General features: G+C 49.2%; 1 protein-coding gene across 1 annotated transcript in view; it reads left to right on the top strand.

The window, feature by feature from the left end:
• LOC306974700 (cartilage matrix protein-like) overlaps positions 1-9,455 on the top strand; it is a gene marked incomplete at its 5' end in the record, with an annotated part of 16,378 nt that extends 6,923 nt beyond the window's left edge. Inside the window, 10 exons of the mRNA XM_079572073.1 lie at positions 373-522; positions 2,223-2,339; positions 2,518-2,667; positions 2,816-2,935; positions 3,061-3,225; positions 5,470-5,634; positions 7,524-7,880; positions 8,353-8,428; positions 8,513-8,540; positions 9,297-9,455. Coding sequence (XP_079428199.1) covers positions 373-522; positions 2,223-2,339; positions 2,518-2,667; positions 2,816-2,935; positions 3,061-3,225; positions 5,470-5,634; positions 7,524-7,880; positions 8,353-8,428; positions 8,513-8,540; positions 9,297-9,374 — 1,406 coding nt within the window. The 3' untranslated portion in view covers positions 9,375-9,455. The remainder of the gene's footprint in view (positions 1-372; positions 523-2,222; positions 2,340-2,517; positions 2,668-2,815; positions 2,936-3,060; positions 3,226-5,469; positions 5,635-7,523; positions 7,881-8,352; positions 8,429-8,512; positions 8,541-9,296) is intronic.
• Between the last annotated feature and the right edge of the window lie 512 nt (positions 9,456-9,967).

The following is a 9,967-nucleotide window of genomic DNA, read 5'->3' as shown; positions in this document are numbered from 1 at the left end:
GGAAGGTTAGTGATGGTGCGTGATGTTTCTCCTGCTCCGTGTCTAACCTCCTCTGTAGTGATGGTGCGTGATGTTTCTCCTGCTCCGTGATGTTTCTCCTGCTCCGTGTCTGACCTCCTCTCTAGTGATGGTGCGTGATGTTTCTCCTGCTCCGTGTCTGACCTCCTCTCTAGTGATGGTGCGTGATGTTTCTCCTGCTCCGTGTCTGACCTCCTCTCTAGTGATGGTGCGTGATGTTTCTCCTGCTCCGTGTCTGACCTCTTCTGTAGTGATGGTGCGTGATGTTTCTCCTGCTCCGTGTCTGACCTCCTCTCTAGTGATGGTGCGTGATGTTTCTCCTGCTCCGTGTCTGACCTCCTCTCTGTCTCTCAGGAGCCGCTCTGCAGTTCGTCGCAGGAGTCTTTTCCTCCCACTCGTCTCAGTCCAAAGTCCTGGTCCTGATCACTGATGGAAGCTCTGGGGACGATGTTGGACCGGCCTCACAGGAGCTCACGAGGCTGGGAGTAAAAACCTACGTGATCGGTGAGAACGGGAGACTGAAGCAAATGCCTTCTGTCCTCTTTGGCCATTACATAGGTCTGTGTAACACCTCATCTGAAAGCTGAAGTCCGCCATTTTGACAGGAAGTCTGGAGAATGCTGAGTCAGCGTTTTTGCCAATGGGCGCTGGCTGCCCTGCTTTTTGACCACGAACGTGGGGGCCGCCATTGCTGTAGTACCTCCATATCGCCACTAGGCCCCCAGTGAAAAGCATTGGAGTTTAGACACGTTAAAAACAACTTTAACGCCTGGTTTCTATTTTTTCAACACTAGACGAGGCTGATCTTCCTCCTGAGATAACGCTGGGTTAATAACAATATATAAAACCAGGCTGGTTTTTGAAATATGAATTTTTGAAATCTGGTACTTTATGAGGCTCGGACTGTTAGCATTGGAGCAGCGCGAGCTACACGTCACGCAAGGGCCGAGTCTACGGTGAAAATCCCGCCCGTATGTCCTTTTTAGGAACATGCTTCGTCAGAGCTGGGGAGGCGGAGTCTGTAAATCCTCCATGACTTCCCCACGACCGTGGTCATTCTGGTAAACGGGGAGGAGTGAGCATAAGACGTCCATTATTTTTACAGTCTATGGTTTTTGCTGACATCGCATTTTAACGAACTCCTCCTAGGGCGTTTCACCAAATGAGCTCAAAATCGTTACAGTTCCTCTCCAGATGTGGGGCATCAAAAGTTATCCAAATTTTTGCTATGTTTTACGGTTTGTTTGCGGCAAAGCCGCAATCTTTACCAAGAATTTTGCGATTCATCGTAAACTAAAAATTGCTCCCATTCGCACAAACAAACTCTGATTAAAAATCATAAATATAAATTTTATTGACCTTTCACCCCTGGACGCAACAAATGTGAAAAAGTGACATTGGGCGTGATAGCGCCACCTGCAGAAGAAAAAATGCCTTATGGGAAAAAAAATAGTTTCTCGGAAATGGATGAAATTCGGTACAAAAATAGTTGATGGTTTCTCGATCCAAAAAGCCAATGAGACCCATATCGTATTTTGTACGGTGTTGCTATGGTGACGCCCGGGGCCCCCCATGTAATTCTTATGGGGCTGACACATAAATCTCACATTATACAACATTACAGCGCGTTAGCGCCCCCTGTCAGGAGCTTGTGGACAGTGGTCATGGAAGTACGGCCCGTTACGGTCGTCTGATGCCACTTGTTAAATTAAAAAGATTACGGGCGCGCTAGTGCCCTCTGAGGCTGGAGAGGCTAAAAATGTAGCTTAGATGTTTACTCACACAGATTAATGGCACATCAGGGCAATAAAATGCAGTGTGGCGCCCTTGGTAGGGTTATGGTGCGGCAATAGAGGCGCTAAAGGAGGCACGGGCCGTGAGGGCCGTTCGATGCCGCTTGCGGCTTAAATTTTTTTTATTTTGGTCACATTTTTTTGTGAGTTTTTCTCACATTTTTGTTGAATTTTTGTAATTTTTTGTGCGTTTTTGTCACTTTTTGGTTCCGTTTACATCCTTGTTTTCTTCTCATTTTTTGTGGCTGTTTTGGTGCTTTTTTCCCCAAGAATCTTTTTGATTAGGGTAAAGCCAAACTGGAGAAAATGGGATCCGTTCAGGTGGGAGTTAAGAGGTTCGCTGTAGTGGAAAACACTGTGTTGAAATGGTTTAGTAGAAACATCTCAGCTCATCCTTGTTCTGTGTTGTAGGGTTTGGCTCAGCAGACATGTTGGAGATGAGGTCTATAGCGTCCACTCCTCGTCACACTTTCTTTGTTCATTCGACCGACGACCTCGATGCCCTGATCCCCTCCCTCTGCCCTCCAGGTCAGAATACGAGACACACAACAGGTCAACTGCCTTTCTGTGTGGAGTTTACATGTTCTCCTCCGAGTTCTCCGGTCGGAAATTCCTCGCAGAAAGAGCTGAAGTCTCTTATACCAAAACTTTAGATTCAGTTTAATCCTTCTTCAGCCGTGTTTTAGCTCCTCCCTCCTCTGCACAGACGTCGGGTGTGACACCACGGCGAAGGCGGACATCGTGCTGCTGGTGGACGGATCTTCCAGCCTCGGTGAAATCAACTTCCACATCATGAAGGACTTCTTCGCTCGCGTGATCAGCGCCTTGGACATCGGCCCGGAGCGCGTGCAGATCGGTATGAGACGCCTTTGGTTCAGGTTTTACATCGCAGTGTGGCTTCAGTGTGTTTCTACCCGAGTTCTCCTGACGGTTCCTTCGAGCAGGGCTGGACTGGAAGAACAAAGATCATATAGTCCAGTCTTAACCTGTTCGTTCTGTTTCAGGTCTGGCTCAGTACAGCAAATACACAAGGACCGAGTGGCACCTGAACTCTCACCCGACCAGAGCCTCCCTGTTACAGGCGGTGGCCAACCTGACGTACATGGGCGGGGGCACCTTCATAGGTACTACTGCTACTACTACTACTACTACTACTACTACTGCTACTGCTACTCCTCCTTCTCTCACGATAGTAAAGGGAGAGAACTTCCTGACAGGAAAACGTTTCTTTCCTGTCTCTGTTTTCCAGGTCTGGCTCTGAACTACGTCTTTCAGAATCACTTTTGTCCAAACGTGGGTCTGAGGGACGACGCGAGGAAGATCCTCGTCTTCATCACGGACGGGAAGTCCCAGGACGGGATCAGGGTCATCCCTCAGATGCTGTGGGACAGCGGCGTCGAGCTGTACGCTATCGGTGCGTACGGCGGCGAGGGCGGGGCCAGGGCGGGACAGGACTTCCTCAAATAAACATCAAACTATACAGTGGGGCAAAAAAGTATTTAGTCAGCCACCAATTGTGCAAGTTCTCCCACTTAAAATAATGACAGAGGTCTGTAATTTTCATCATAGGTTCACTTCAACTGTGAGAGACAGAATGTGAAGAAAAAATCCAGGAATTCACATTGTAGGATTTTTGAAGAATTTATTTGTAAATTATGGTGAAATTATGGAAAATAAGTATTTGGTCAATAACACAAATTCAACTCAATCCTTTGTAACATAACCTTTGTTGGTCAAACGATTACTATAGGTCTGTACCAGGTTTGCTCACACAGTAGCTGGTGTTTTGGCCCATTCCTCCTGCAGATCTTCTCCAGAGCAGTGATGTTTTGGGGCTGTCGCCGAGCAACACGGACTTTCAACTCCCTCCACAGATGTTCTATGGGGTTGAGGTCTGGAGACTGGCTCGGCCACTCCAGGACTTTCAAATGCTTCTTACGGAGCCAGTCCTTCGTTGCCCGGGCGGTGTGTTTGGGATCATTGTCATGCTGGAAGACCCAGCCACGTTTCATCTTCAAAGCTCTCACTGATGGAAGGAGGTTTTGATGATACATGGCCCCATTCATTCTTTCCTTAACACGGATCAGTCGTCCCGTCCCCTTAGCAGAAAAACAGCCCCAAAGCATGATGTTTCCACCCCCATGCTTCACAGTAGGTATGGTGTTCTTGGGATGCAACTCAGTATTCTTCTTCCTCCAAACACCACGAGTTGAGTTTATACCAAAAAGTTCTACTTTGGTTTCATCTGACCACATGACATTCTCCCAATGCTCTGCTGTATCATCCATGTGCTCTGGCAAACTTCAGACGGGCCTGGACGTGCACTGGCTTAAGCAGGGGGACACGTTTGATTCCCTGTGGTTGTAGTGTGTTACTTTGGTCCCAGCTCTCTGCAGGTCATTCACCAGGTCCTTCACCAGGTCCTTCACCAGGTCCTTCACCAGGTCATTCACCAGGTCATTCACCAGGTCATTCACCAGGTCATTCACCAGGTCATTCACCAGGTCATTCACCAGGTCCTTCACCAGGTCATTCACCAGGTCATTCACCAGGTCATTCACCAGGTCATTCACCAGGTCCCCCGTGTGGTTCTGGGATTGTTGCTCGATGTTCTCATGTTCATTTTGACCCCACGGGATGAGATCTTGCGTGGAGCCCCAGATCGAGGGAGATTATCAGTGGTCTTGTATGTCTTCCATTTTCTGATAATTGCTCCCACAGTGGATTTTTTCACACCAAGCTGCTTTCCTATTGTAGATTCACTCTTCCCAGTCTGGTGCAGGTCTACAGCTCTTTTCCTGGTGTCCTTCCACAGCTCTTTGGTCTTGGCCATAGTGGAGTTTGGAGTCTGACTGTTTGAGGCTGTGGACAGGTCTTTTATACAGATAACCAGTTCAAACAGGTGCCATTAATACAGGTAACGAGTGGAGAAGAAGAGCTTCTTACAGAAGAAGTTACAGGTCTGTGAGAGCCAGAGATATTCCTTGTTTGAAGAGACCAAATACTTATTTTCCACCATAATTTACAAATAAATTCTTTAAAAATCCTACAATGTGAATTCCTGGATTTTTTTTCACATTCTGTCTCTCACAGTTGAAGTGAACCTATGATGAAAAGTACAGACCTCTGTCATTATTTTAAGTGGGAGAACTTGCACAATTGGTGGCTGAATAAATACTTTTTTGCCCCACTGGAACAGATTTTGGATGTTCCTGATCCAATCAGCAGCTGGTTTAGTCCTGGTTTAGTCCTGGTTTAGTCCTGGTTTAGTCCTGGTTTAGTCCTGGTTTAGTCCCGGTTTAGTCCCGGTTTAGTCCCGGTTTAGTCCCGGTTTAGTCCTGCTTTAGTCCTGGTTTAGTCCTGCTTTAGTCCTGGTTTAGTCCTGCTTTAGTCCTGGTTTAGTCCTGCTTTAGTCCTGGTTTAGTCCTGCTTTAGTCCTGGTTTAGTCCTGCTTTAGTCCTGGTTTAGTCCTGCTTTAGTCCTGGTTTAGTCCTGCTTTAGTCCTGGTTTAGTCCTGGTTTAGTCCTGGTTTAGTCCTGCTTTAGTCCTGGTTTAGTCCTGGTTTAGTGCTGGTTTAGTCCTGGTTTAGTCCTGCTTTAGTCCTGGTTTAGTCCTGGTTTAGTCCTGGTTTAGTCCTGGTTTAACCCCTCGTGTCCAGGTGTGAAGAACGCGGACGAGAACGAGCTGCGCTCCATCGCCTCAGACCCCGACGAAATCCACATGTACAACGTCAAAGACTTCCAGTTCCTCGTGGACATCGTGGACAAGCTCACGGACGACCTCTGCAACAGCATCAAGGGGGCGGGGCCTACAGTTACTACAGGTAACCTCCATCCTCTGCAACAGCCCTCCCCTTAGCCCTCCCCTTAGCCCTCCGCTTAGCCCTCCCTTTAGCCCTCCCCTTAGCCCTCCCCTTAGCCCTCCCCTTAGCCCTCCCTTTAGCCCTCCCCTTAGCCCTCCCCTTAGCCCTCCCTTTAGCCCTCCCCTTAGCCCTCCCCTTAGCCCTCCCCTTAGCCCTCCGCTTAGCCCTCCCCTTAGCCCTCCCTTTAGCCCTCCCCTTAGCCCTCCCCTTAGCCCTCCCCTTAGCCCTCCCCTTAGCCCTCCCTTTAGCCCTCCCCTTAGCCCTCCCCTTAGCCCTCCCCTTAGCCCTCCCTTTAGCCCTCCCCTTAGCCCTCCCCTTAGCCCTCCCCTTAGCCCTCCCCTTAGCCCTCCGCTTAGCCCTCCCCTTAGCCCTCCCTTTAGCCCTCCCCTTAGCCCTCCCCTTAGCCCTCCCCTTAGCCCTCCCTTTAGCCCTCCCCTTAGCCCTCCCTTTAGCCCTCCCCTTAGCCCTCCCCTTAGCCCTCCCCTTAGCCCTCCGCTTAGCCCTCCCCTTAGCCCTCCCTTTAGCCCTCCCTTTAGCCCTCCCCTTAGCCCTCCGCTTAGCCCTCCCCTTAGCCCTCCCCTTAGTTTGTCTCCTCCCATGTTTGTCTCCCTCTCCTCCCATGTTTGCCTCCCTCTCCTCCCATGTTTGCCTCCTCCCATGTTTGCCTCCTCCCATGTTTGCCTCCTCCCATGTTTGTCTCCCTCTCCTCCCATGTTTGCCTCCCTCTCCTCCCATGTTTGTCTCCCTCTCCTCCCATGTTTGTCTCCCTCTCCTCCCATGTTTGCCTCCCTCTCCTCCCATGTTTGCCTCCCTCTCCTCCCATGTTTGTCTCCCTCTCCTCCCATGTTTGTCTCCCTCTCCTCCCATGTTTGCCTCCCTCTCCTCCCATGTTTGTCTCCCTCTCCTCCCATGTTTGTCTCCCTCTCCTCCCATGTTTGCCTCCTCCCATGTTTGTCTCCCTCTCCTCCCATGTTTGCCTCCCTCTCCTCCCATGTTTGTCTCCCTCTCCTCCCATGTTTGCCTCCTCCCATGTTTGCCTCCCTCTCCTCCCTCGTTTGTCTCCCTCTCCTCCCATATTTGCCTCCCTCTCCTCCCATATTTGCCTCCCTCTCCTCCCCCGTTTGTCTCCTCCCATGTTTGCCTCCCTCTCCTCCCATGTTTGCCTCCCTCTCCTCCCATGTTTGTCTCCCTCTCCTCCCCCGTTTGTCTCCTCCCCCGTTTGTCTCCTCCCCCGTTTGCCTCCTCCCATGTTTGCCTCCCTCTCCTCCCATGTTTGTCTCCCTCTCCTCCCATATTTGTCTCCTCCCATTTTTGTCTCCTCCCATGTTTGTCTCCCTCTCCTCCCATGTTTGTCTCCCTCTCCTCCCCCGTTTGTCTCCTCCCCCGTTTGTCTCCTCCCCCGTTTGCCTCCTCCCATGTTTGCCTCCCTCTCCTCCCATGTTTGTCTCCCTCTCCTCCCATATTTGTCTCCTCCCATTTTTGTCTCCTCCCATGTTTGTCTCCCTCTCCTCCCATGTTTGTCTCCCTCTCCTCCCATGTTTGTCTCCCTCTCCTCCCATATTTGTCTCCTCCCATTTTTGTCTCCTCCCATGTTTGCCTCCCTCTCCTCCCATGTTTGCCTCCCTCTCCTCCCCCGTTTGTCTCCCTCTCTGTGTCTGCTTAGGTTTCCTCTGGTTTCTTTACCACTAAAAACATGTACAATAGGCCCGGATGAATGAGAGTGTGTGTGAGAGTGCACATGGGGGACGACGGATGGAAATGAGCCCAAGGCTTCAGTCCGGTGTGGCTCGTTTACATGCATGAGACACATGTATGAATATACAAGTCACTAACTCTGACTCTGTCCTCAGGCCCGGCTCCTGCTCGGCCTGTCTTCTCCTCAGGAGGGGTCTCTCTGTCCTCTGCCCTGGGGCCCCTCTCGTCTGGGGAGGCCCCTCCTCCAGATGTGGGGGAGGAGCCTGTGATGGTGGAGAGGCATCTGGACTTCTCCGTGTCGTGTTTCGTTAAACCTCATCTTCTCCACGGCCGTTTCCTCCTCCTGACGCCCGTTGGAAACCCCACCCTCCCAGCTGTCAATCACTCGGCTCACTTCCTGTTCCCGGCCTTCAGCCCCGCCCACTCGGGGGCGTACACCTGTGTTTACCTGCTCCAGGTGGGCTGCGGGAACCTCACCTTTCCAGGCCCCGCCCTCCGCCTCAAACTGGGAGGTACGAGCTACGACGTTTACATTTGTTTTCTTACTATAACTCCACACTTATATTATATATAATATAATAATATTTCTTATATATATATTATATATATATATATATATATATATATATATATATATATATATATATATATATATGTATATATATTTATATATACATATATATTACAGATCCACTAATAACTCGTTTACTCAAAAACAAACAGGATCCTTAATCCCTCTGAGCAAATCTTTGTCTCAAAATACTTCATTTTTATGACGTCCATGTGACTTGTTTCCCCGGGGGAGACGGCAAACATCTGCACAACCACCATACATTCACACACATCGTTCATTATCTCCTATTGTACATGTTTTAGTGGTAGGGTCGACCAGAGGAAACCTACACAGACACGGGGAGAACATGCAAACAGAAAGACCTCGAAATCTATGAAAACATGAACCTGGGCTTGTGTTTGTGGTTTTAGACTCGGACACGAAGCTGCTGATCAGAGCAGCTGTGATCTTCATCCTCCTCCTCCTGTCCACCATCATCCTGTACTTGTACTTCAACTACTACTACAAACCAAAGGTACTTCAACTACTACTACAAACCAAAGGTACTACAACTACTGCTACAAACCAGAGGTACTACAACTACTACTACAAACCAAAGGTACTACAACTACTGCTACAAGCCAAAGGTACTACAACTACTACTACAAACCAAAGGTACTACAACTACTGCTACAAGCCAAAGGTACTACAACTACTGCTACTACAAACCAAAGGTACTACAACTACTACTACAAACCTAAGGTACTACAACTACTACTACAAACCAAAGGTACTACAACTACTGCTACAAACCAAAGGTACTACAACTACTACTACAAACCAAAGGTACTACAACTACTGCTACAAACCAAAGGTACTACAACTACTGCTACAAACCAAAGGTACTACAACTACTACTACAGACCAAAGGTATTACAACTACTACTACAAACCAAAGGTATTACAACTACTACTACAAACCAAAGGTACTACAACTACTACTACAGACCAAAGGTACTACAACTACTACTACAAACCAAAGGTACTACAACTACTGCTACAAACCAAAGGTACTACAACTACTGCTACAAACCAAAGGTACTACAACTACTGCTACAAACCAAAGGTACTACAACTACTGCTACAAACCAAAGGTACTACAACTACTACTACAGACCAAAGGTACTGCAGATCCTTCAGAGGACATCAGTGGTGTTGTAGGTGTGTAGGTCAGAGCTGATCTGCTGTCGCTCACGTTAATGTTTGCTGAACCACAAAGGGCTGAAACACAGAATATCCTCCTCAGATGGAGAGAAGTTCACAGATTGTGTATGAAGAAGGTGCAGTTGTTTGACTCTTGTTTTTGCCTCCTCAGCTCGCCACCAGAGGGCGCATGGCCGACCGGAGCGTCCGTGTCCAGTTCCGTGTGAATAAACCTCCTTCCTCTCTGTAAAAGTGCAGCTGTAGGACTTAAAGTTCAACAGTTTCACCAGTTTCTTCTTCACGTGTCACATGTTTGGAATGTGTGAAAAACCTGTGAATAAACCTCTGCAGCATCGCTTCTTTTTTGGACTTTTGTTTAAAGTTTGTAAAGTCATTTGTGAACTTTATCCTGCTCAGACTTCAGTGGCTGAGGGTAAATAACTACAACCACTGGCTTTGCCCAGAGGCCCAGAGGCCCAAAGGCCCAGAGGCCCAGAGGCCCAAAGGCCCAGAGGCCCAGAGGCCCAAAGGCCCAGAGGCCCAAAGGCCTAATGGCCCAAAGGCCCAGAGGCCCAAAGGCCCAGAGGCCCAAAGGCCCAGAGGCCCAGGGGCCCAAAGGCCCAGAGGCCCAAAGGCCTAAAGGCCCAGGGGCCCAGAGGCCCAAAGGCCCAGAGGCCCAGAGGCCCAAAGGCCCAGAGGCCCAGAGGCCCAGAGGCCTAAAGGCCAAAGGGGTGATTAAAACGGGGCTTTAGCAAATTCATTTTTTCCGCATTTTCTGCAGTTTGTGCCTGTTCAGCTTCCACAACTTGGCAGTTTTATTGACTGAAGAAGAAGATTGTGTGT

This window comes from Gobius niger (assembly GCF_951799975.1).
Source record: "Gobius niger genome assembly, chromosome: 15".
Taxonomy (NCBI): domain Eukaryota; kingdom Metazoa; phylum Chordata; class Actinopteri; order Gobiiformes; family Gobiidae; genus Gobius; species Gobius niger.
This window is presented reverse-complemented; position numbering and strand designations above follow the sequence as displayed.